Source organism: Gadus morhua, chromosome 20 (genome assembly GCF_902167405.1).
Source record: "Gadus morhua chromosome 20, gadMor3.0, whole genome shotgun sequence".
Classification (NCBI taxonomy): domain Eukaryota; kingdom Metazoa; phylum Chordata; class Actinopteri; order Gadiformes; family Gadidae; genus Gadus; species Gadus morhua.
Window position 1 is genome coordinate 7,752,814 of NC_044067.1, and position 26,886 is coordinate 7,779,699.

Consider the following 26,886-nt stretch of genomic DNA (forward strand, 5'->3'; position numbering starts at 1 on the left):
TTCGTTTATTTTCAGTTGGTTACTAAAACATATTTTCAACCTCACTTTGCACTACAGCACTCACTGCATTTTCTGCAGGAAATGAGATTATAGTGTGCCTTACTATCTATACTTGTGAGATAAAATGTACTTTATTAGACCGTTATATTATGTATCTACTAATTTTAAGGAAGGCCTTAGACAATGGAAGGCATTTACATATTTTAACTATGCCATGTGTATCGAAAAAAATGACCTCATCTTAATGAGATAATATCTTTCTTTTGAAATACAATTAACACTTGGCCTACTTGAACCCAACCATCAACTGTCATTACCCACTGACCATCCCCGACATTTTCTGTGTCTGTGACAATGGAAATTCATTTTGCGATACATTACCTTTCATTCATGTCACGTCGCTCTGACCACCGCTTAAAAAAACCTCAATATCAATATAAATTGCCTCCTCGTCTCTACTAAACTCGCTGATGGTCAGCGGCGAGCGCAATATTGGAAAGACACGCCCCGCGGCGCGGCCAGCAGGTAGCAGAATTTTTCGGTTGCGGTGTAGTGTGCCCACAGCGTAACCACTGGTCCTGAGCTGAGGTAGGCGGTGCTACCAGTCGCTTCCAGCTGCTGCAGGAGGGCGGGTTACAGTTGCGGTAGCCAACGCTGCTAGTGGTGGTAGTAGCTAGCACGGCCTTTTGAGGGCTCTTCGCTGAATTGTTATTGTTTTTAAATAAAGGCTGGTATCCTCACTCTTGGGATACTAGAGTGTGGAATATTATCCGCCATGGACACTGAGGTGGAGAAACCCGAACCCGCGGACAGCGAACAGGACGAGGAGGAGGATGTTTACGAAGTGGAGAGAATCATCGATATGCGCCTCGAAGAGGTAACACATCGAGCTAACTAGCTAGCTGGCAAAAACATGGCTGGCAATGCTTTCGTCCACCAAGGTGTACCTCAAAATAAACACCGAACTGGTTGCATCGGTTGTAAATCATACTGTTCTTTATTATAAGATTGTAGCCAATGCAAAACATTTTGTAACATGGGGTCTTGCACAGACTTCATTATTTGTATGTAGACTGCGGTCGCGTCTGCACAACTTTTGTCAGGTCCGCTTCTCCCCTGCGGAGGCCGAGGAGGCTCTGGTTCCTAGTAGACATGGTCCACGGCCCTAATCATGTACATTCTAATATCTCCTCTAAACGTTTGCTACCAGCGCTATTGATTATTGGGATGTTAATCTGTGGTATAGGTGAAAAAGGACAGATAGACGCCAGAATCGGGAATGCTTTGTGTCTCAACAACCCGGCCAACACCAGGCCGCGGATAATATATTCCTCTCATCAGCTGGGAGGATATTAATATTGTCCTTTTATGGATATTGGTGGTTATTGGTAAAAAAAGGACACACCTCTGTATGCTTTCCCCTGATCGATCATCAGACAATAACAGATGGGAACATGCACTGTTTAGGACATGGGCTGGACTTCAGTCCGCTTTAACATGTTATGTTATTCAACATGAAGAGGTTATTATTCTTTTTTTAACATGTGCTCTGGTTGGTTCGCTTAAGAATGGTTAACGTTTATCCAACTGTGGCTGTTCCATTCGTTTATAGAAAGTCGGAGTAAAGCCACATGCTTTGATGTTGATGAAAGGTTGTCATCAACAGTAGAGGGCTTGTACATCGTGCGTACCATTGCAATGACCACCTCTATTTCGGAAATATAGGAGAATAGCATTTTTATTGGTAGTAATAGTCATTGTTTAGTAGTTGGACATTGATGCGTTTAAAACTACCACAGCGTTTCTCATGCTCTATATGGCAAAATAAAGTTTTGATTAGCCTAGGTCACGGTATACTTGTATTTGTTAAATATTTTACATCACTCAAACTGTAATGGCATCATAAAATAGTATTGCCAACAAATAATCCCATGATGCATTCTGATGTATAACACTCAGAATACACTAGTCTGCAGAACCTAGAATGGGTTTAGTGGTTGCATCAAGACTCTCAACCCTAAGCTCTTGGAGAAAAGGGAAAGGGAGGACAATCTCACAGGGTTCTTTGATGAACTAGAAAAAAAAAAAAACTAAAAGCAAAATATATGTTTTATATATTTTTATATTGAACAAAGTCTCATTATTCCTTAATTTCCCCAATCGTGTAGAGTGAGCACACATTTGATGAAACAGAATAATTGAATGTAGTACTGCTAAGGACATCCATTTTCAATGTTTCAAAAGCGCTATCGCTATATGTTTGTTTTACCTCAGTAGAGAATTGGGGAGAGCAGTATTTCCAGTAAAGAGTAACTTCCTGTCAAATACCAGGTTTAGCGGTGAGATCTTAGATTGTCTGGTATCACGGTACTAAATTTAGGTTATGTTTGAGACCTAAACCTGACCATAGCTAAGATTATATACCTCCCTGAAGGGTACTTTGAATAAAAGGGTTGTGTCCGGTTCTGTGTGAGTTGTCCACATTTAGCTAGTCCCTATCAGGTCATAAGGACAGTCATGTAGGTTTTGTTATTTAGTGAACCAACTTCTGCCATGCAATCATCATGCTCTTAGAGCCCCCGGATAGGACAACAACTCTTCTCACCAGCTGGTCGAGCTGTTTTCCATGTCGAGTCGTTTTCCATGTCGAGTCAAGCGATTATGAGTTGGATTGTATTTAAATAACTGACACTTTTAACTCTGATGAACCACCAAGGAAGCATTTCATTACCAATTGGGTGTGCAGCCTGACAATACACAGAACCTCTATAATTATTCTGCACCACAGAATCCCATCTTTCATATCATGACCCAATACAATCCTTTCCCGGATCTGTTGCTTCTTTCTCGTGACCTTGTGTGTCTTGTGTCCTCAGGGGGAGGTTCTGTACCGGGTCCGCTGGAAGAACTATTCCTCGGACGACGACACCTGGGAACCGGAGGCCCATCTGGAGGACTGCAGAGAGGTGCTGCTGAACTACAAGAAGAACAACGTGGAACTCAAGCTCAAGAGAGATGCAGAGGCTAAGAAAATGACGGTGAGTCGCCATGGTAACACGTGGTGACTGTTGGGCTTGTCAGCTGCGTTGTTTGCACAGTATTATGCACACATGATTTAATTGAAGAAACATTTACCTTGTTTTACACATTTTTTCATCTAGCAGATGATTTTGGCCAATGATGGCTGCAAATTCGTGGTGTAGCTACAAAGTGTTGCGCAACAGCTATAGGATTCAGAAGTTTATATAGTTGGTCAGTTTTTATTTAGAAGTATATTACTAGTTTGCACAATGCGCTTCAAAAAATTTTTTCTTGACAGACAGCATAACAAAAAAACGACATACAGAATTGCTGACCGGACCTCTGTTTCCCGCCATAAGGTCCCGACAAAGACGGACGTGGCCGATGAAGACTCCGAGAGCGACAGCGACAAAGAACGGCCTAGCGACATGCCCCTCAAGAAGAAGAAGAAGAAGGTGATGCCGAAGGAAGCGGAGTCTCCACAGAAGGAGAAGGAGAAGGAGAAGAAGAGGAAGAAGAAGGACAAGAAGAGGGAGGAGATGACGAAGCCCCTGCCAGCACCCGAGACGGAGGATGAGGAGGACGCACCACCTCCGTCGCCCCCCAGCCCGTCCCCCTCGCAGCCCAGGGAGAAGCTCGTAGAGAGGAAGAAGCGTACGGTGGACACGGACGAGGAAGAGGAGGAGCTGGCACCTACCAAGAAACACAGGAAGGACAAGGGGAAGGAGGCTGGAAGACTCAAAAAGGACAAGGCGGAGGACGGACGCAAGAGGAAGGGGAAGAGGGAGAGGAAGATGGTGTCGTCTGAAGACGAGGACGCCGCTCCCCTGGAGCAGGACCTCAGCGACGAGCCGTCGGGCCGCTCGGAGGAGAGGGGCAGGCAGAAGAAAGGTCCGAGGTCGGAGCTGAAGCTGCAGGGCTTCAAGGACCTCCTCCAGGACAAGAAGCTCAAGAAGACTGAGGCGGCCGCCGGGCCCTCGCAAAAGGAGGCCAGCACCCCGAAGACCAAGAGCCAGGCCTCCAGGCCGAGGGAGGACCCCGCGCCCCACTCCTCCGACTCCTCCGACAGCTCCTCCCTCCAGAAGAAGCCCAGGAGCAAGGCGGCGCCAGAAGGCACGGTTCCGCCGCCCGCCCCCAAACTCCCTCCGTCGTCCGCCTCCATCGCCTCCTCCTCGTCCTCCTCCTCGTCGTCACTGGCCTCAGCCGGTGGCGGGGGCGCCAAGGCCCGGGGGGAGGAGGCCGGGGTGAAGGACGTGGGGATGAAGGAGGCGGAGTCTATCCCGGGGGGTCAGAAGGAAGGCGCCGGCTCCACCAACCTGTTTGAGAAGTTCCTGCTGAACTGCGAGGCCAAGGACCGAGTTCCGCGCCGGCACGCCGTGCACCAGCCTCCCGTCGTCGCTACGGAAACCATCAGCAGCGCCGGGAAAACACCCAAGGTCGGGACCAAGGCACCTCAGAACAAACCTAGTCGTTTTGCAGACACTTGTATTTTGTCTTGAACTATTTAGTCATTTAGCAAACACTTTTTTAGACATGCGTAGGGCTAGGTATCGCCGGGTACCTCACAATTCAATTCCGAATCTTAAGGTCACGAGTCGATATCGATTCAATGATATGTGCAGATGACAAGAATATCTAAATACTATTTAGGTGTTTTTGTAATTTGTATTGGTTTAAAAAGAAGTGACCCCAAAATGAGAAACATTTCATTATGCTTTAATTGACAAAAAGGGAATACAACATTGCATAGTATTGGAATAAAACATTGTATTGTTCCTGAGCTAAACTTGCAGCATAAAAGTAATAATCATAACATGGACAAATGTAAAAGTGCATGTCAATTTAGGCATACTTGATTCTAGATTCCAATGACTGAGTATTTATTTTACGGAAATAATCGATTAAAAAAAATTCGGAATTGAAATCGAGAACAAATGAATTGGAGTGCATTGATGATTCTATATTTTTACCCAGCCGTAGTCGTACGATGACATGCAGCATAGGTCAACAGGTGGAGCCTGGGTGGCTACAAGGCGTAATGCATACATGGTTGGCACCCCAGCGGTTTGAGCCACAGAGCTGCCCCCCTTCTTAATATTTTGGACGGCTCAAACTTTGGTCCGCTCTGTTTTCATGTTTTAGCCCGGGTCTCTCTCTTGGCTCTGCCCGCTCTGCTATCTCTACACTGTTGGCAAGTTTGGCTCGTTCCTGCTCTTAATTGTTGGGGAACCTTTTTGTCATTTGGTTACATTTTTATTCTGCTTATTTGAGCAAATTATTCTGGTTTTGTGAATTCTTTCGATTTTTACTGGTGCTGTCAATCGATAAAAATAATGAATAAATTCATTGCATAATTTGATGTGATTAAATACGATTTTTGCTTTTTTTTTATCTGAAAGAGCCGGTGAACCCAAAATCCCTTTATTTATTTTTTACATTTGTTTTTTTTTTGTCTTAGATGATCGTCAACATAGTAATAAGCCCTTTTTAACAGTCACTGAAATAAGTGCCCAATTTAGAGAAAAAAGGCCTTTTTGCTATTTTCCCCAAACACAATGTAAATGTTCTACTCTGATGCACATGCAGGTCGTTTTCAGTTTGTGTTATCAGACTACCTTTTCGGAGGTAGTATGTCCTGTCGAGGGACACCCTAGTTTCGGTGATCTGATTTGAGGTGATATCATCGAGACAAATTTGTTCTGTGGTAATTCAATTTTGCTTTGCAAACTGTGCAGATAACTTTTATTTTATCCAAAGATCCGTTGGGTAACTGTTGCACGCAGCGTCACAGTGGTCCAGTGCCACAGGAAATAAACAAAGCTGCATTAATTGCATTAAAAAGACAACTATGCGCTTTATCTTTCAGAATTAACGCAAAGATTAATGTGTTAATTTTGATAGAACTAGTTTTTACCATTTTCATATCTTGAACACTCTTCACTACTCTTCTCACTCTGTCATTTTAGTTTCAGGCTCCATGCAATAATCAGAAACTTGGGAACTGGCCTGTCGAGTGCCTCGACTCTTACAGACTTGGTTCGGAAAGGATCAAATTTTCAGAGGTCTCTTTGAGGTCTTTCTCTACGAAATAACTCTGGTAGCGCCGAACCATGTTGCAAACCCTTGCCCTGTCTGACAGCGATCCGATCAGATAACTGGCTACATAATTGAATCATGTCCAATGCTCTGATTAGTGTAAAATAGTCCTGGCTGTATGGATAATATGATAATTAAATCAAATATAAATAATAACAAGAATGCGTATATTTTCTCTCCCTCCAGCTGATAGGGAAGATTGAGAAGAAGGGAAAGGCGACAAAAGATTCTCCTGCCCAGAAACCAGATGCAGAAAAGTTGGCAGCCAAGCAGCCAGAAGGTGAGGAGGGACACTATTTATCATAATTGTTATTAACGACAATAGAACTTAGTGCCATCATAGATAGCTTATTCCAGTCACTTGTATGGATTCAAAGGTAATGTCCTTCGTACTGTTTCCTTTTGAATTCTTAAAATCTTGGTGAAATATCAAAATAGGTACAATTACAAAAAACGTTATTGATTTAATTTCTACATAATGTGTTCGAGTGAAATTATCTTTAGCCTGAGAAACTTCAGATAGCACTTCCGGCAGGGTTAGAGGAAATGGAGAGCCAAGATAGCAGTCCTTGTTGCGCATTTTTGTTGCACTTGTACTAGTGCTCTCCATGCAACCAGTGGCTGTTCTGGACTAGCTTTTGTACAAATACATAACTGACAAAAAGAATGATGGGCAACGCATCTACAAATTAGAACAATAAGTATGGTACATATTAACACCAGATGTAGTCTATAGGTTTGTTTGAATAGAACTAAATTTAAAGTTTGCCTAATGTAATGCGCCATCATTTGTATGACGTCAGTATATGTCATGACACGTCGTCAACTTTTGTTGAAGTTGGGGTACAGGGGGTACTTGTGCGGGGTGTTGCTTAGCAAACTGTGCCCTGACCCCCCCTCCCTGCAGCCCCCCGAGCGGGCCAGAGCCACGGCTTCAGTCTGGACAGCGATGAGAAGGACGCGGAGGAGCCGATCGCACGGCCCCGCGCGGGGGAGGACCGGAGGGACAAGGCGGAGGAGGCGCAGAGGCCCGCCTGGGAGAGGAGGACGCCTGCGGACGACCGGAGGTGGAAGAGGAGGGAGGACAGCGAGCCCAGGCTGTTCATGGCCTGTGACGATACGCCCGACCCCCAGGACGCCCAAGAGGGAGCAGACAAGTCCAGTGAGTCTGATGCTATGGGGATCTCCTCCTGATGATAATGATCGGTGTTTGAACTTTAGTCTGGTGTATATATTAAGTCCCAGCACCTTAGCTTTTGTACATGATAAATGCCAGCCTAATTTCAATACTAGGTGCCAGCCGGGTTTAAATAATGGGTATTGGCACGTTTGCCTGGTGTCAATTCATAGGGATAGCATGTGAGCCCCTTGTAAATGCCGGTTTGCTCAAATGTGAGCCTGATATCAATGCATGGTGCTAGAATGTTATTCTGTTTTAAATAAAAGGTCCTAGCATGTTATCCCAGTGTAAATATGGTTACTCTGATGCAATTCTAGTGCAAGTTTGTAGGTGCTAGCACACAAGTCACTGAGTGACTTGGTGCTACGTGCTACTCACTCCCTAGTCGAGTATTCCCTCCCCCTCCCCCGCCTCTTTTTATTGGTTGGTTGACTTACCTCACCGTGCTGTGTAGGGGGCCAAGCCACCCTGAGTCTGGGCATGGACCTGAACCTGGACTGGATGACCCTGGAAGACTTCCAGAAACACCTGAACGGAGAAGATGAGATCTTGTCAGGTCCACCGCTCTCTCCCAGTGAGTAGCTCAAGTGCATTTCCCTCACAGGGTTAATAATCTTTAAATTATTATTCTGTGAAGGAATCTGTAAAGCCTGCCATTAGAAAATTCTGAGAAATTTTACCTCATTATTCACGTTTTGTCACTATGGATATACACATCTCCTACATGCTGTGGAGTGGAGTGAGTGATGACATTTACTATTTAACGAATTTAGCAGATCCTCTTACCAACTTCCGAGACATATCTCTAAAGAGCCTGTAGGGGTCAGGGAGTCAAGCTCAAGGATGTTGACTGTTGTCACGCAGGTTGCTGACAGTAGGGATCGAACACAGACCCTTTGTGCCCCCTCTCCCCCATGACGCTCTAGCTTGTATTCGCAGGTGAGCTCCGGGATGCAGTGAAGAGTGGGGACTACATGTCTGTTAAACTGGCGCTCAACTCGAAGGAAGAGTACAACCTGGACCAAGAGGTCAGTCCCACCACTCACCTCACCCTGTTCTGTCTTCTTTAGCGGGTGTTCTTAAACCTTTTCATCGCTGGAACCAAAAGACAATATCCGGGTATCCGTGGGACCCCATACGCACACTTTTAAAAGTCGGGGTCTCTGTAATCTTGTTGAGGTTTCTGAGGCCTGACAATCATTTGCATCTTCTCCAACTGGATTCTGACCCAAAGTCTGTGAAAACGCTGTTCTTCCGCAGCTTTATGAAAATTAATGAAAATTTGTTGGGTTGTCTGTAGATTTCCCCTACAACAGACGACCCCTTTAGCCTGCACCTTGGTAGACCCTATGTGTGTCTGTGTGTACGCATTTGTTTGTGTGTTTGTATGCGTGCGTCCGCGTGTACGCGCCTCTGATGTGATAATTACAGCAGTGTCTTTTTTTACACCACTATGTCAACAGGGTGCTATAGCACATAAACACATCCTCTACTACTGTGTCACTATGATAAACGCTGCAAAACGTAAAGAAGCACCAAACCCAATAACATCGCCAAAAGAAATCTAAATCAAAGAGCGAAGGGTTAACAAGTTACAGGTTCTTTATCTCCATAAGGAAATATAGCTTTACATTCACAAACCAAAATGGGATCAACGCAAGTCGCCATATAAAACCACAAACCTTCCTGCAAATTGACTTCCCTGGTGCTAGGCCAGAGTCCTGCACGGGTCTTATTTTGCAAACCCATACCCGCCATACTTGAAACCGCATCGGACACGTTTTCCGACAGTAGCACGAATTTCATTCCGCACCCGAGCCGATCCCCTATGAATTGAAACCAACGCCCGACTCGCACCTGAAGAAAAATTACACATTAGATGGAACGTCGGGGAATTACGATATCTGGTGTTTGGCGTGGTGGTTTAGATTTCCATGCACAAAAAGCACATCATCCACGGCTGACGGTTTTAGTAGACTCCTCTGCTCCTGAACAACGTATCCAGCAGAGGAGAAGGTTCGCTCGCTTGCTGCGCTGGATGCAGGGACGACGAGGATAAATCGGGCAATCTGAGAAATATTGGGAAATGAACGCTCTCCCCACAAATATAACGCATGAAAGGAGGTATCTTTAGGTGTTTTGTGATCAATGTAAGCAGCAACTTCTTCCGGACGCTGCAGTGCGTCATCCCTGGAATCCTCTACGTCTGACAGTGTGTCCACTGACCCTCGAGCTCGCTTCTCGGATGGGGGCCGGGGTCCTTGCAGTGTTATGAATGTTATTACCAGAAGCGGCGGTTGTACAATAGAGTTCTGATGCTCCACATAATCCGACTGCAGCGGTTGATATGTTGATCTACAAAGACATGGAGATATGAGATTTTACAACCAAGAAACCCATTAGCTCAAGTTCCTCACCGGCTCCAGAGGACCTGGCGTTTTTGCTGCACCAAAGGTAAACATTAACCTATATTTTCAACTCTTAAGTTTACCTTGTGGATTATCTTCACCTTCTGATGTTCAACTATTACTCTTCAATTATATTCGATGAACATAATACGTGCATGTTTAGTGTAAAAGTCAGTTTACCGTAAGTCTCATTTTATCATATGATGATTTATTAAAATACATAAAAAATATATCAATGTAGATATTGCAACTAATTTTCATATGTATGTATATATATATATATATGCTTAAAAAAATGCTGTTACCGATTTCCTATTTTCCACAGATATAAGAAATTGGATCCAAGAACAGTCAAGAGAACTTTGGACAGAGGAGTTCTGCGATGCAGGTACACCATTGCTCTCAGAACACCTTTGTCTGTCATCCTCATCAGCCCAATTTAAGCAGAAGTAATTCTATTTCATGCAACAAATGCAGCCCGTAACATTGCTCTGAACACAGAAATGATTGTAGACTTTACATATCAGATTCATAAAAGCTTAGTGGTTGGCAGTTATAAACAAAAATCAAAAAAGTATGATCACTGCATCCTGTGTTCTTATGTTTGGCCTTGAATTGCCTTGTGAACATTGCAAAACTTTTAAGCTGGCATGTAGATCTCAGTCTTGGCATATATTATAAACGAATTTCAACAGTAAAGTTAAATCAGTTTTTATAGTAATGAACATAGGTTTGGTAGTGCATGCAAATTCTGTTTTGTACACCATATTCATGCAGCATTTCACCCCTACATCCCATAATACTAAATACTCTTGGTCTGACATTTACAATGTCCAAACGTTGTAGTCGCTGCTTAATCCAAATAAAGCCGTTAACTATTTCTTGAATGGGTCACATGTGGTTTTTGTACCGACAGTTTGAGAGTGCTCTGTTTTATTGTTTTGAGGGGGGATGGGGGTTATTTCGGGTTGACTTTTTACTACTTCAACACAAGTCGTGCGTTTCATTTACCTGTGCTTGAATGAGCTTGGATGTTTGGCTGGGGTGTTGCCAAGGTGCTTAGAGTTCAGCAGTCGAAGCAGCAGAACAGGCTTCTCCATTTTAGTGGCCACAGTTTCAGTGATGAGGGGTCCCCAAGGACATAGGTCTACCTTTCTCTTTTGCCGGGATATTTTCTTCAACTGTACCAATCACTTTCTCCTCAACCTATTTAAATATTTAAAACTGGACATGCTATCTTCTCTATTTAGATTCAGATGATATATCTGACCCTGAGCCCAGCTCTGTATGTGAGTCTTACGTATGCTTGTTCTCTTACAGGCATGTTCGGTTGAGGAGAAGATGGCATTTGAAGAAGACAAGAGTTTGATTGAGGAGAAGATGGATTTTGAAGGAGACAAGAGTTTGATTGAGGAGAATACAGCTTTTGAACGAGACAAGAGTTTGATTGAGGAGAGGAGCTCACACACTTCAAATAGGTTTAATCTTGGCATGGAGAGTGCAAAAGAAGAGGGCACTTTGAGACTCAATAACAATCACCTGCAAGATCTTGCGGGCCAAATCTGTAGTTATACCCTTCCAAATACAGCAGATTTACCACAGCAGGTCCCAAACAAAAAACAAGATGAGCGACTTTTAAATAAGGATGAACACACTGCTGGCAACCTGTTGCCAGAAGTCCAGATGCCAATGGACACCAACGTGGACTTTACTGGTGAGATGAGTTTGGGTTTAAAGCAGAATAATTTGAGCAATGGCTCTGAAATTATCTCAGACAATGAGCTAACCAGCCCGGGTGACCATAACGGGCTAGAAGACATCCGACCAATGCAAACGGATGACCAAGTGGATGATCAAGTTGGGAAATGGAGCCTTCCATCTGAACCTGCAGAAAGAACAAATAGCCTTCAGGCAGCAGATGATGACACCATAATTACATCTGCAAAGAGCAACGCAGAGAGCCCAAAAATTAAGACCGGACACAGGAAAATCAAGGAAAGACGACAACCAACCAGATTTAGCTCGAGGATGTGCAAAAAGGTACTCCAAACTAGTACGTTGGAGGAGGAGGAGGACGACGAGGATGATTATGATGAGGATACATCCAAAGAGCACTTCTGCTTGTATTGCAAAAATCCCTTCCGCCGATTACTGAGGCATTTAGAACGCACACATTCAAATGAGACAGAAGTCACTCATGCCATGCACTTCCCCAAGGACTCCAAAATCAAGCATACCTTACTGGATCAAATCCGCAACAAAGGAGATTATGAACACAATTGCAGTGTCCTCCAAAGTGGAGAAGGAGAAATTGTCACAAAGAAAAACATGAATAATGCTATGCTGTCTGACAGAGATTACTTGCCTTGCCAGCACTGCCTTGCATTTCACCGCAAAACCGATCTTTGGAAACACGAGCGAGCGTGTAAGAGGAAAGGAGATCAAAGGTCCGACATCGGAACAAAGAGATTCAGAGTTCAGAGTGCTGCTTCTCGACTACTTCCCATGTCGGAGTTCCTGACTGGGGGCTGTGAGGAAATAATTGACATCATGCACCAAGATGAAATCTCTCACCATGTACGGAATGACCCACTCATCTGTAAATATGGCAATGCACTGTCTGCTAAACATGACTACGACAGATCCCAGTTTGCTTACATTGCACAAAAAATGAGGGAGCTGGGTAGATTTGTCCTTGCTGCCAATGAAATTGACAGCAGCGTACACTTTTTGCATGAAATGTGTACACCTTGCAGATTCGAATTGGCTGTTGAAGGGGCCAAGAAGTTGGCTGGTTTTGACCAAACCTCCGGTCGCTATAAGACGGTTTCCCTGGTCTCAAAGATAGGCTACTCTTTAAAACGAGCTGCAGAAATTGCTTTTGGTGAAAGCCGAATGACTGAGGACAGGGAAACAGAGGCCCAAATCCAAAGATTCATAAATCTTCTTGATAAAAAGTGGGATCAAAGTTTCTTCAAAAGCTCTCGTACGGCCTCTCAGAAAGTGGAAATAGATAAATCAACGCTGACCGAGGACCTGATCAAACTTTATAGATTCATAACGATAGGAGGCGATGAAGCTTCCCGAGAGCTCAAGGAGAACCCTGGTTCATTGTCATGGAGGAAGCTTGGCGAGGTCACTCTCACCGAGGTCTATCTCTTCAACAGAGGCCGAGTGGGAAACACTGGGCGAATGCTTCTGAAGGAGTACAATGGCAAAAAGATGGAGGTACCATTCACGCCTTCTGCTGAACAGATTCTGCAATGCACAAAACTAGAACTGGAACTTAAGGATGGTCTTACAATATTGGAATTAGAGGGTCATGGCTGTAGAAACATGCTTGTCTTTCTTACTCCAAGGATGGTATCATCCATTGATCTACTCAATGAAAATCGAGATAAGGCTAATGTGGCAGAAGGCAACCCATACGTATTTGCAAGAAATGAATGCCTTTCCCCTCTCAGGGCATTTGATCATTTGAGAAAAGCAGCAGCTGAATGTGGCGTTGTGAACCCAGATGCCATTTTGTCTGCAACCCTACGAGACCAGGTTGCCAGTTATTGGCAGCTTATGAGCCTGAAGGAACAGGAGTTGAACAAAATTGCCAAACTCCTGGATAGGAGCAACGAGGAGTTCACCAAGCTCCAAGAAAACCCTTCCCTGTTGGAGGAAATGAGCAAACAACTGCTCAAGTTGGATAGGACTTTGTATTTCCGTCCTAACCCTAACCCTGAAACTTCAGGTCTTGCTCAAACTTCAGGTAAGTTTTACTTCTTTGCCTCCTAAAATATACTGTGGATTTTATGGTTGTGCGGTTCGATTGCTTACTTTTTTCCTATTTTACTGTCTGCTCCAACCTCCAGGAGCCGTCCGGATGAGTTTTGCCAGGAAGAAAGGTTGGAATGAGGAGGAGCAGGAGGCGGTGAGGCGGTACCTTGGCCACTACTTCACGCTCATGAAGCTCCCTGGGAAGAAGCAGTGCTTGGCCTGCATCACCGCTGAACCCGCCCTCAGCGCCAGGTCCTGGACTGACATAAAGAATTACATTCACAACAGGTTGCAGTCAATGAAAAGGAAATGTTTCCACCGTAAGGCTCAAGGAGATAATAAGTTCTTGAGGAAAAGGAACCAAAGAGGGGGTCGGCGTGCTATGAAGAAGGAATTTCCAGACAAAAATAAGGATTTTGTTCTCAGCCGGACAACCAATCCACCAACCGAACATAGAGAAATGTCTCCAACAAATCAGGCTGCTGTACTATATCCTCAAGTAAAACAGGCCATGAACACTGTGCATTTATCGATGGTCGGTTCTAAAACAAACCGAGCAGTGACAAATACACCAATGATTCCCACGTTTACCCCCTTAAATGCACTTACAAAAACATTTACCCCAGAGATCGCTAGAAGTACGCTCTTGTCTCCGCCGTATTCACTGCAGCGCGCTACAAGTATGCCAGTTCATCCTGCATACTCTCCACAACATGCTACAAGCATGCCGGGACATCTGGCAGGGTATTCGCCGCACAGCAGCAGCCCTCTGATGATTCCAACATTTATGCCGTTAAACGCGCCGTGTTCACAACAGCTCCCTCGGTTCACACCGCTGAATGATAGACGTTCAAACATGCTTTCCTCCTTCAGACCCCTGAACCATTCTAGTACAACAGGTTTCCCCACAAGCCCCCCCAGAACGCACAGCATGACCCCTCTCTCAAGCACCCTTTCGACGAACCTAGTCGCAAGTTCCCAGTGCACAACCACTCTCCCAAGCTACCATGTGACCCACCCAAACCCCGGAACCCACACCACAAACCCAAACCCCAGAACACAAACCACCAACTCAAACCCTAGAACCCACACCACCAACCCAAACCCCACAACCCACTTAAATCACCAGAGCCCAAGCTCCCACACTACAAACACGATCCCAAGCACCCATGCACGATCCAAAGGTGTTCAGCACCGGACACCGTCAATGAAAAGTAATGACTCCTCCGTGGACACCCCTGATACTCCCACAAGTTCTTCTTCCCAAAAGACTCCCAAGAAAGCCAAGAGGTTGTGGAGTGAGGCGGAGCAGACCGCCGTCCGACGGCAGCTGGGTGACATTGGTGCGCTGACGAAGGTGCCCGTCAAGAAGGACTGTGACGCGTGTCTAGCGGCCGAGCCTGCTTTGAGAAGTCGGACCTGGCGGGAGGTCAAGTACTTTGTTCACAACACTATTCAGTCCAAGAAGAAGAGAGCAAACGCTCCTCCTTCCAAACGGTCTGCACCCCTCAGCCCCGGGGTTCCTAACGCCATTGCAGAATGGGATGCTCCCGTCTATCTTTCCCTGTAAATACTACAATGAAAAACCATTGTAGGAGACAATTAAAAGAAGCGGGATGGTTGGTCATCCTAAAAAAGGAATCGTCTTGAGCTCACGGCAAACAGTGAATTGTACTGACAAAGCTTTGAACAGGATTTATTTGTCCTAAGATTCATATTTTGTTTCCCCCCCACAGTGTTCTCCGATTCAGGTAGTCATACTTAGGATTTGTGACATCATACAAATAGGAATGGTTTTTGCTTGTTTTTAGAGCAGATGAAGATAAACTCAGCCTGATCTACCTCGAGGCATGGCTGCCGTTTCCTGCATATTGTCAAGCAAGGAATAAAACAATTATTTTGATTTTAATCCAGCATATTAATATGGAGTAATTGTATATGGAAGTAAATCTGTGCCATCGGATTTTGAAAATAAAAAGCCATTGAATACTTAGCACTGAATATTTATGCATTGAAATAACGTATCTAGATTTTTTTGCTTCTAAATTTAACTCAATAAATCATATTCAGCTTTATTTTTCAATGTTAAAAAATTCAAAATCAAACATTCAACGTAAATATTTATATAGAATATAGTCCCAAAATTCAACATGCCAAATTCAGCTGCAAAATTCAATGTCTGAAAATTCAGTGTTAACATCCGACACCGGATGCACGTTAAGTGGCTGGAGCAAAACGGTTGATATGCCTCTGTGGCGGAATAACAAGAGCGCAACGAGCGAGCAGAGCCAACACTATTCCGCACAGACAAATTAAAAGCAGGTTGCTTTCGGGAAGCTCTTCCCGAGGCACGCGTGCTTCCACTGGAACTACAGGCTGCTGCCGCTTCAGTTGCGCAATGCTGTCGGCTCTGCGCTCTCGTTCCACAGTGGGCAGCGGGCTTCAGCATCACATCACAGATCGCCCCAGCTTCACACTAAACGTAGGCAGAGTGACCTCGGCGGATTGCCCCAAATTGGTGCCCTAATAAATTGGGCTCCTTGACCAACTACAATTACTCTTACGTTGCATGTAAATCCAGCCAAGTCACTGCAATCACACACACACTTCACGTACAGGCATTAGTACATTGTTTACTTCATACTGCAGTAAAAAAATAATAATAATGGTGTGCATCATAACAAAAACATAAGATCCCCCAGTGTTAATTTCGTTAACGAAAAATATGACGAAAAATGTCGTCAACAACCTTTTTTCCATGACTAAGACGAGACGTTGATGAGCTAAAAATAGATCTTTGATAATAAAAACTATGACGAAATGTATGTTTTGTTTTCGTTGACGAGACAGGACTAAAATGTTAGTGGTGTGCTATTTGGACATTCAAAAATGCACGGAAAAAAAATAATTGCGAATTGATTTGTGAGTTTGCTTTAGCAATGATGTAAGTAATATTGAGAATCGATTTTCTTCAAAAAAACTAAACGAAAACTAACGTTTACGAACTTTTCCTTTCAATACCCCAGGGGAATACATGAACGCCTCGAAATGTTTCGATTGGTAGTGATTTTCACCTCTTGAAATTGATTAATTTTATTTTTGAAAGAAACAACACATGAAAGCAAAGGAGAATGCCATCTCTCGTTCGGTTGTTTAGAACTGAAAATCCGGTTGCCAGGACAACGTGACTTTAGTACTCTATTTGAGTGGAACTATTTAGCAGTTGTCCATATATATGGGGTTAGCTTAATTGAACTAGTTTAAAAAGAGAAAACATTTTGACTAAAAGTAATGACTAAAAGTTGACAAAAATGTAAGGATTTTTCGTCGACTAAAACTACAGAGGAAAACAATGACTAAAATGTGACTAAATCTAATAAGCATTTTCGTCCAAAGACTAGGACTAAATCTAAAATAGCTGACCAAATTAACACTGGATCCCCCCCTTCACCTTGTTATTAAATGTGCTTAATAAATACATTTGATTTGATTAGCATTTTACAGACCGATACAAGGGATAGGGCGTTTAGTAAGGTCTAGCACCGTTGCTTGTCCCCCCATAAAAAGCTAGTCAGTGTTTAATGACGTTGAATTGCCTTTGAGCATTTCCTATTATAGGCTACTGTGTAAAATGCTGTATTGAATTAACGTCTGTATCAAGAAAGAAGAATTGAGTGACGCTCTTATTCCCGCTCTCCTTGCTTGACCGCGATCTAGCATCTAGGATCGATTGGTCTTCCTTGGGTCCCCGGATGTCAACACTGAATTTTTCGACATTGAATTTTGCAGCTGAATTTGGCATGTCGAATTTGGGAACGTTGAAAATATTTATATTTAATATTTAAATTGTTGAATTTTTGATTTTGAATTTTTAACATTGAAAAATAAAGCTTTATGATTTATTTAAAATTCTAAGAGTTTAAATTAAGAGCAAAAAAGCCAAATGCGTTATTTCAATGCAAAGATATTCAGTGCTTAGAATTCAATGGCTTTTTATTTTCAAAATCCGATGGCACAGAGTTACTTCCATAATTGTGCTTTGTTTGTAGTTTCTACATAGTGCCCTTGGGTGCTAAAACAGTGAATTCCCTTTTTTTCACCTTATTTTAAATAATGTTGAAACAGCTCATCCGTCATTATCTAGGGCACCCAGTTCTACATGATAAGCTCTATGTTGTGATAGGTTGATTACTCATTAGGGTGCAAGGAAATGCACCTACTGAGATCGTCTTTATTTTACCAAGTGGTGGTGTGTTGTAGTATAATTGAAACCACAGCATTAAGTAATCCAAGTATGTTTGCAGCTCTGGCTCAAGGGGAGCAAGTTCCATCACATAGTTTGTAATGTATTTATGATCAATGTACCTTTTTAAAAATCATTGGAGATGTTCTGTAGGGATGGTTCTGGTCTGGCTCGTTGGTAGACAGGTGAGATCCACTACTCCAGATATCCAAATGGGTGTTTTCCTTGAATGAAACATGTCAGCCCAAATTATTTGTCCTGTTAAAGATTTGTCTTGCTTTTCCCAAGTGTTGCTAGCTTGTTCTTTTGTCACTGAATCTTGAATGAACGGGACATTAAAATCAAGTTTGCATTGTGACATATTCACTGTTTTTACCCTATATAATAACCCTCCTTTGTTTTATGGCTTCGGATAATGAAAAATACGACATATCTCTCAACTTTGAAGATATCTTCTGTCTGACTGAGGTTCCATGGGCCAAAGTTTCGTCAATTTCTCTAAAAGCCTGACGGACCTCCCGCACCTAGTGAAGTTTGAAAACGTCGGATTGGACAGTGTTAATTCTAGGGACAGATTATCGAAGAGTTAAATGCAATGTACAATATCATGAAGTAAGCTGCCCTGACTTTTCATAACTCTGCCCCTCCGTGTAGGTTTAATAACTTTGTCGACTTATGAACTTGACACAATGTTGCCCACTTGTTATATATACCTAATTTAGCTAGTAGCCTACATTATAGACGGCCTGTAAAAGCCAAAATGCCATTAGCTTCTTGTTAGTGCTAGCTAGATATTAGAATTCCAAGTATATACCCTTGGTGGGAATCGGTTTCCAAAATTTCCTTTGGAATTTTTAAAAACATGTTTAAATGTTTCTGTTCCTCATGCTCGCGTCATTAACTTTCATTTTTACTAGTGTGTATTTACAAATTTCAGATTATTTTTACTTTTCTATTTCCGCACATTTGTTGAGAAGAATGGCGATTCGCACAATTTATTGTATTTGTACAAAATTCCTCTAGGCAAAGAACACATGCAAAGCATTTTTATTCTTGTTAGAAATATAATGACGCCTATAACATGATGCTGATCTGGTGAACTGCTAACAAGGTAAAAATGTAATCTTGTTAATCGTTGAATTAAAAAAGTACTGTTAACTACACTGCGCTAACCAATTACAGTATGAAAACTGCAATTTGTAGTGGTTAAGATAAATGGGAGGCAATTTATCTCAAGGGTAAAACAAAAGTTCTCAAGATGCAATTCATAAATAATTATTTTGATTTTAATTGAATGATATTGTAGAACTTTGATCATTTCCCCACCTTCAACGTCTGCACATCAATTTAATTAGCATCAATCAAACATTCTTTTACATTTTTTATGCCATTTACACAATATCAATTATAATTGAAATGCACCTGTAGAACATTAATTTTTAGTTTTTTACCTTAAAGCGATAATGGACTTTTGCTTAGTCCATCGCATTGTAGAGTGCAGCTGTTAACAGGTAGTTATTTCCCCATCGTCACAATTGTTTTATTATATCGTTTTTAAAACTACTATAATTCCTCATATCGTACAGGGTACATTCATAGTTATGAATTCAATTTCCGTTGCAAATTTGAGGTATTTTAGTTTTAAATGTTACACGTAAATTGTCAAGTACAATTTAGTATGTTGGGTAAAAGTATTCCTGATGGAGTCGAGTTCCACTGAATTAAAGCTTACATAGAATATCAAAAACTCTAACCAAAATGTGTTCCATAGCTGAAAAGTGTTTTATAGTTTTTTTTGTTTGGCCAACAGGCTGTTCTTTTCATGCACTTTTTATGTATTAGCATCTAAAGCGCGTTTCCTCCAAAATGACCCTGGACTGTTATTCTCAGGAGTTACACATCAAGGGACTGAAATGTTACTTCAGCTCCTTGTTGTCTGTATTTCAACCCCTGGGTTAAGGCAAATTAAGCTCCTTTCACATCAGACAGATAATGAATAAAAAAGCGAATAATACTGAGAGAAATCAGATCAACAAAATTGTGTCAACTATCAGTGACGTTGTGAATATGCAGCATTTTCCAATGAGTCGGGGCAGTGAAAAATACATAGATTCCACCCTCAACCTCATATTTTAATACAAGTGCAAAATACTGTAGCGAATAAGTGTGTGCAATTTTAAATACACCCATGGTTAAGAGACATTAAGCTATCAAGCTGGATAATCAACTGAAATAATTTGTGAATGTAGTTAACCTCTAATGGATGCAATATGAAGATTGGTTGGTTTAAGCCGACTGCAAGTTGAAATGAACCAATCAGAAATGTTCAGAGCAGAAAGCTCCTCCCCAAAAGGTTCCTTAAACTTTGGAAAGTCCGACCCCCAAAGAACGATGTTTTTGGGAGTAAATTGCCCCTGGAACTTAATTTAGACCCCGATTCCTGCGTTGGAAACATGCTTAGTTCCTGCAAAGATTCCTCGTTCCAGTGTAAAGTTCCTGCGGTGGAAACGCGGCTTAATGCACTATGGTTTTCAAAGTATTGGTGTTCTTATTCAGCCACTGTATTCTACATTCCCATAAACCATGCAGTTATTATCAGGAATGTTTGGTGCTCAACCCAGGAAATATATGATCTAAAGTTTATCTCTAACCATGATCCACAGGTTTTTTTGTAGTAGACGGCAAATAACTCTTGTAAAAACACATTTCACTGAATGGTCATCCTCTTATCATTTACTGTATGGAACCTATAACTTCTGCTTGGATAATAAATTGTTTCTTGGCTTAAATGTATTTCATTGTACCATTATTGATTCCTCATAATTGAAACTATGTTTCAAATAGCCAACTGGTTTCCATAGCTCTGATATCTCCTGGGTCTCCCATGTTCTACTGTTAATTGTTTTTGGTACCTCTGGATTTTTTGAAGTCCCAATGTGTAAAAATGAGCCCCTCCCAGTTAATGGGTTTAAAAAAAAATAGTCTTCTGTCCACTCTGACGAACTGTGTGACGAAAGCAGAGCATAGCTCTGGGCCCTTGGTGGCATGAGTGAGAGGAGTTTTCGGATTGTTTTATTTATTTATTTTTTAAAAGAAAGAGCAGGACAAAATACCTTCTCTGGGTTGTTTTCCATCATGCATGTTAATGTGTGTTGTATGTTGTGTGGTTGTTATGTTGCACTTTCATCATGTTTGTATTCCATGTTTTATATTGTTCATGTGTCAAATGTTCTTCCTCGTGCATGTGTGGGCTTCCTGCCTGTTATGTTGTTCCTCATGTATGTTGTTGATCATGTGTATGTGGTCATCATGTATGTCATGTGTCAGGACTCCAGCGGCATGACCCTGAGCATTTTGGCGGCGGCCGGCGGTCAGGACGACATCCTGCGTCTGCTCATCAGGAAGGGGGTCCGCGTCAACGGGCGCCAGAAGAACGGGACCACCGCGCTCATGCACGCTGCCGAGAAGGTAACCTAGATCCAGTACTAACCACCCTCAACCAGAACTAGGCATCTAAAACTGGAACAACCTAGAACCAGGCCCGGTTCTACGGGGGTGCATAAGCATGCATTGCACCCCCAAAAAAAATGTTTGCACCCTCAATTGAAAAAAAATAAAAAAGATTATTTTTTTTATAAATATGATAAAAAATAATAAAATACTTGCTCACAGAACAAATTGTAATGAAACCTGTGACAATTTCCATTAAATACCGTTGAGATATCAGCATCCAACATCACTCTGACTGTTCACCAAACTGACAAAATCCCTCCGCATTTATGTATGGTGTTTTGTTTATATGTTGCTTGGCAACAGTCCGCTCAGTGGGGATCTATTTTTGTTGCCGGAAGCAATTTCATTCGTTTATATGATTAAATAAACAAACAAATCAAAATCTATTGTCAATTATTATTATTAACAGTACATTTTACTAGTATAACTGTTGTATAAAGCAATATCACACTCGAGGTCGCAATGTTGTCGCTCTATATCAGCGCTGCTGTGATTGGCCGCCGGCCGGCATCGTGTGCAAAATGCACGCACCCATATAGTATATCTATGGTGCGCACGGTAGTGACGTTGAACTTCTTCGGCAGCAACAGTTATATATCCGTTGGATATCCGTTGGATATCCAATACATGTATTAAATGTATTATGTTCATAAGAACCCATATTTCTTTTTATTGCATTTATTTACAATCGTGTTAACTTTAAGAGTATGATTACTTTTTGTTCAAAGTTCAAAGTCTGAAAGTGTTCTTTCCTTGTTCAGCTAAAATCTGTTTTATTTATAAGTGGCAATGTACAATTATTTGTTACGTCAAATATCCTGCCACAATTTATAAAAAAAATAATCGTTATTTTTGAATTGCAGTCACATGTTTTTTTTTTTGTGTAGAATTCTGTTCTTTTTTACACCTCAAAAACCTATCTCATATTCAAAGCTATCTAAGATATCAATAAGCTAATGTTGCAGCTGAAATGTTCTCCACATCACAAGACATGATATGATACCATCTTTTAAGCACAGTAATTGTTTGTTGTCCCAACATGTCAGTAGAACTACGCAGAAGTGCTTGTCTATGGTAGGAAAAGCCTGTGTGTAAAAAAGCGAAGTCTGAACTGAAGCTGGGTAGCTGGTTTTAGTATAGTACTGGTGCACCCCCGGTAATCTCAGATGCACCCCAAGGCATTCTGTTCTGGAACCGGGCCTGCCTAGAACCAGTATTAACCACCTGGTGCCAGAACCAACCACCTTAAACCAGGATTAACCTCCCGTAGCCAGAAGGAAAAACATAGAACCAGTATCAACAACTTAGAGCCAGAACTGAGCACCTAGGACCAGTATTAACCACCTAAAGCCAGAACTAATCACCTAGGACCAGTATTAGCCACCTAAAGCCAGAACTAATCACCTAGGACCAGTATTAACCACCTAGAGCCAGAACTAATCACCTAGGACCAGTATTAACCACCTAGAGCCAGAACTAATCACCTAGGACCAGTATTAACCACTTAAAGCCAGAACTAATCACCTAGGACCAGTATTAACCACTTAAAGCCAGAACTAATCACCTAGGACCAGTATTAACCACCTAGAGCCAGAACTAATCACCTAGGACCAGTATTAGCCACCTAAAGCCATAACTAATCACCTAGGACCAGTATTCATCACCTAAAGCCAGAACTAATCACCTACGACCAGTATTAACAACTTTTAGCCAGAACTAACTAAAACCAGTATTAACCAATTTGAGCCAGAACTACTGTAACAACCTAGGACCAGTATCAACCACCTAGAGCAATAACTAACCATCTAGGACCAGTACTATCCTCCTACAACACAGGACAACTAATACCAATATTATCAAATGCATTGAATTCAGTGAGAAAGGTAGAAGTACTCATTAAACAAAGGGACTATTTGCGGTACTTTATGCAAATTCCTTTTTTAATGTGAAACAGTCGGTTGTACTTTTACCTCTCATTGTTGTTTTCATGAAAGAAACCAATCTAATGTTTGTTTTAGCAGTCACTTAAAACAGAATTACCAAGTCGGAATCAGAAGTGCCAATAGCATGCTAAGACATTGTACCAAAATACTTCTTTCAGTACATAAGATAACATCAATTGCAGAAATCTATTACTTTCCATGCCTAGTAACCATGAGCCTGTAATCAATCAGTAACCAGCTGCAGGAAAGACCATCAATATCCTCACCTGTCGAATGAGGGACTCCTGTGTAGGGGATGGTGTTAACTCCATGACGTCATAACCTCTGCTTCGCTTCTGTCAGAACTTCCTGACGACGGTTGCTATCCTGCTGGAGGCCGGTTCTCATGTCAACGCCCAGACGCTCGGAGGAGAGACGGGCCTGATGAAGGTCAGGACACAAAACAGAATAACCTCAACAAAAAAAACAACATGTTGAACGTTCAAAAAAGAAAGTACCGTACAAATGTATAACGTTGTATATCATTACCAAAACCCTGTGATGAACAACATATCAACTAAAGAACGCAGAGGTCCGGGAGTGTGAGCTTTTACCTCTTACCCCCCCAGGCCTGTAAGCGGGGGAACGCAGATATAGTGCGCCTCCTGCTGGAGTACGGCGCAGACTGCAACATCCTCTCCAAACACAAGAACACCGCCATGTACTTCGCCAAGGTCAGCAACAACCTGACCGTCTGTGACCTCATTAAGGACCACAGTAACACGTAAGACACACACACACACACACACACGCGAACACGAACACGAACACGAACACGAACACACACACACACACACACACACACACACACACACACACACACACACACACACACACACACACACACACACACACACAGAGAGAGACTACTCCCTCTCTCATCTTGCTTCCCTCAACTCTCCCTTTTTCTTCCACCTCTGACTCATCCCATTATCTCTCCCATTTTTGTGTGCCTCTTCCTCTCCCTATTATCTCCTTTCATCTCTCTTGCTCTTTTCCTCCCTATTGCTTTCCCTTCAACTCCCTTTTCCCTTCCTCCTTCACACTCCTGTCTCATCCCTCTCTCCCTCCATCTCATCCCTTCTCCCCTCTTCTTATCCCTCTCCTCAAATGTCCTCCTACTCCATCTCTCTATCCCTCTTGTCCTCTTCCTCCCTCTCCCCGCCCTTTTACCCCTGTCTCTCCCTCTCTCCCCCTCCTTGTCCCCTTCCTCCCTTGTCTTCTTCCTCCCTCTCCACTCCCCTCTTTCTCCCACTCTCCCCTCTGCGCGATCCTTCCTCCACCCTTCCGCCCTCTCCCCCTCGTCCACCCCTCCTCTCCTCCAGGTTGTCAGGGGTAGCCGAGGACACCATCAGGGCCTACTTTGAGTCCCGCCTGGCCCTGCTGGAACCCCTGTTCCCCCTGGCCTGCCACCGCCTCTGCGAGGGACCCCACTTCAACCTGGAGTTCAGCTACAAAGCCCAGCAGCAGACTGAGGGTGAGCGCACACACACACACACACACACACACACACACGCCTGCACACAACAATATAATCAGACGCACACAATTGAAAATGTGAACCAGCTCTTTCCGGAAGAACACCCGAATCCCAGCAGGATGAGAACCCCCGCATCGAGACCCTAGCCCCTCTTTGGAACTCAGATCTGTCTGGCACACTTTTAAAAGAACACTTTTATAATCACGTTAATATTATTAATCATAACCATTAATACCTTGTGTTTCACTACCTCTCCCTGCCTCTCTTTCTCTCTCAACTTCTTCCCTCCCTCTCTCTATACCTCTCCCCCCCTCCCCCTCTATCCCTCTGCCCCCCCCACCCCCCTCCAGGCTCAGGAGTCCTCCTCTTCATCTTCCACGCTAACTTCCTGAGTGACATCACGGCAAGGCTGTGTGGGCCGTGCAGCGTGCACGCCGTGGTGCTCAACGATAAGTTCCAGCTGCCCATCTTCCTGGTACGCTGCGCCAGTTACTCCCATCATACATGTGTGAACACGCGTCAGCTCAGACACTGTTGATATGCCTTTGAGCAAGACTGTGTTTGTCTTGTTCTATTATTTACAATGTTGTTCTCCCCATCTGTACCCCTCTCCCCACATCTCCCTGTTGCCGTCTCTCTCCCTCCATCTCCGTCCCTCCAACTCTCTCGCTCCAGGATAGTCACTTCATCTATTCCTTCAGTCCGGTTCCAGGCCTCAACCGCCTCTTCCTCCGCCTGGCCGAAGCACACACAGCCAAGGTACGCACACGATATATACACTCACATACATATAACCCGCAGTACACAGGCAATACAAACCCGAGATGAAATCACACATCATATACAGACATGCGTACCAACGTACACAACAATGTAAACCGTGGTCAACACAATAGGGGTATAAAACGTATAAAAGCTGCAAAGCATTGCATGTTTTTCAAGGTATTCTGGGTATTCTCTGCTGATCGTTGTTGTTGCTCTGTCCTCAGGTCAAGCTCCTCATCTGTGCTTACCGTGTGCAGCTGCAGTGACAGCTTCCTGAGTCAAAGTTGAACGCTCCTTGTGTACACACAAGTACACATACGTACACACACAGACACACGGGTGTACACACACACACATACACTTGTACACACACGTTCACATACACACACACACACACAAAATATCAACATCTGTGCACCTGAGAGCCACATCCACCAAGGGCTCTGCCGACTGCACCTCCAACCATATTCGATACCGTCCTTCAAGGTCAACGAAAAGGTCAATAAGGATCACACCATCCATCCCCCAACCTTCCATCCATCTGCCCGGGGACCGGTAACCATGGTTACCACTGAGGAGAGGCAGGAAGTGAACCATTTCTCCAGTACTGGCCTGATGCGTGTGCTTAGTGTGTCCTCTGCCTAGTTGTGTGTGCGTTTTGAGATGGCATTGTAGATCATAGGTTTGTTTTATGTGTTTTGGTTGGTTTTGTTTTTGTTTATATACGTTTTTGAACAATCAAATATGCATTGCTGTTTCAATTGTTCAGCTCTGTGAATGTCTTTAGCAAAAAAAAAAAGGATCCGTTTGCCAAAGTTAGTATGGAGGGGATGAGATCCGTACGTCAGAGGATAGTTGTGTTTGAGTCGGGTCCCTTGGACCTGGTTGACCTTGGGAGAGGCCCGATCACCCCGGTCCCGACCTAGTGGAGCTGTCGGGGTGTGTACATATGGTGTGAATGCCCTTGTTTTCGGGTGGTTCTTTATTAAACGTACAGGTACTAGTCTAGTGTTGGCTTCATGGCTACGACAGTTAACTAAACTATCACTGATCCAGGAATCTCCCTTTATAAACAACCGACAGACCTCTTTCAGGAGTGGCCGAGATTCACTGGACCCATCCCCTCGACAATCTCATTGGTTACAATCCGAAGTAGAAGAGACTGCGGTTAAACCTGTTGGGGATTGTCTCGGCTTCCTCGGTATGAAGGGCTGTGTATAAATGTTATTTGGGGAGTTGTAGATATGTTGCCTTAAAAGCCACATTTGCGGGTTTCAATTTATTTGTTTTTTTGTTTTCCAACCTAACGTTCCAAAGAGCACTGAATTTATAAATTTTGTTTTGTGTCCAGACTGTTGTGATGTCTCTAACCAACAATAAAGTGTAAAAGTTGTCAACAACCTAGTACTTAAAGCTAGTACGTACGTGTC

The 26,886-nt window shown here is 43.1% G+C and overlaps 1 protein-coding gene across 3 annotated transcripts; it reads left to right on the top strand.

Annotated features, from left to right (window-relative positions):
- The first annotated feature begins 486 nt into the window (after positions 1 to 486).
- Positions 487 to 26,869, top strand: mphosph8 (M-phase phosphoprotein 8). 3 transcript variants are annotated; one of them, XM_030342939.1, is made up of 14 exons: positions 487 to 877; positions 2,877 to 3,038; positions 3,381 to 4,457; positions 6,304 to 6,397; positions 7,025 to 7,279; positions 7,752 to 7,871; positions 8,237 to 8,325; positions 21,044 to 21,184; positions 23,515 to 23,601; positions 23,781 to 23,935; positions 24,537 to 24,688; positions 25,042 to 25,166; positions 25,367 to 25,450; positions 25,681 to 26,869. In XM_030342939.1, exons 1-14 carry the CDS (start codon positions 776 to 778, stop codon positions 25,720 to 25,722), a joined length of 2,685 nt encoding a protein of 894 aa, XP_030198799.1. In that variant the 5' UTR covers positions 487 to 775; the 3' UTR covers positions 25,723 to 26,869. The 3 variants fall into 3 exon arrangements, with proteins under 3 accessions (XP_030198799.1, XP_030198797.1, XP_030198798.1); XM_030342937.1 differs by lacking the exons at positions 21,044 to 21,184; positions 23,515 to 23,601; positions 23,781 to 23,935; ... (2 more) ...; positions 25,367 to 25,450; positions 25,681 to 26,869 and adding exons at positions 11,026 to 13,465; positions 13,569 to 20,505; XM_030342938.1 differs by lacking the exons at positions 487 to 877; positions 2,877 to 3,038; positions 3,381 to 4,457; ... (9 more) ...; positions 25,367 to 25,450; positions 25,681 to 26,869 and adding exons at positions 8,332 to 10,093; positions 11,026 to 13,465; positions 13,569 to 20,505.
- Positions 26,870 to 26,886: the final 17 nt, after the last annotated feature.

Bases quoted from the DNA above. Each gene is read 5' to 3' on its own strand.
- mphosph8 (XM_030342937.1), top strand. From the start codon at position 776: ATGGACACTGAGGTGGAGAAACCCGAACCCGCGGACAGCGAACAGGAC. The intron at 4,458-6,303 runs GTCGGGACCAAG...CTCTCCCTCCAG, and splicing joins GCGCCGGGAAAACACCCAAG to CTGATAGGGAAGATTGAGAA. The intron at 6,398-7,024 runs GTGAGGAGGGAC...CCCTCCCTGCAG, and splicing joins GGCAGCCAAGCAGCCAGAAG to CCCCCCGAGCGGGCCAGAGC.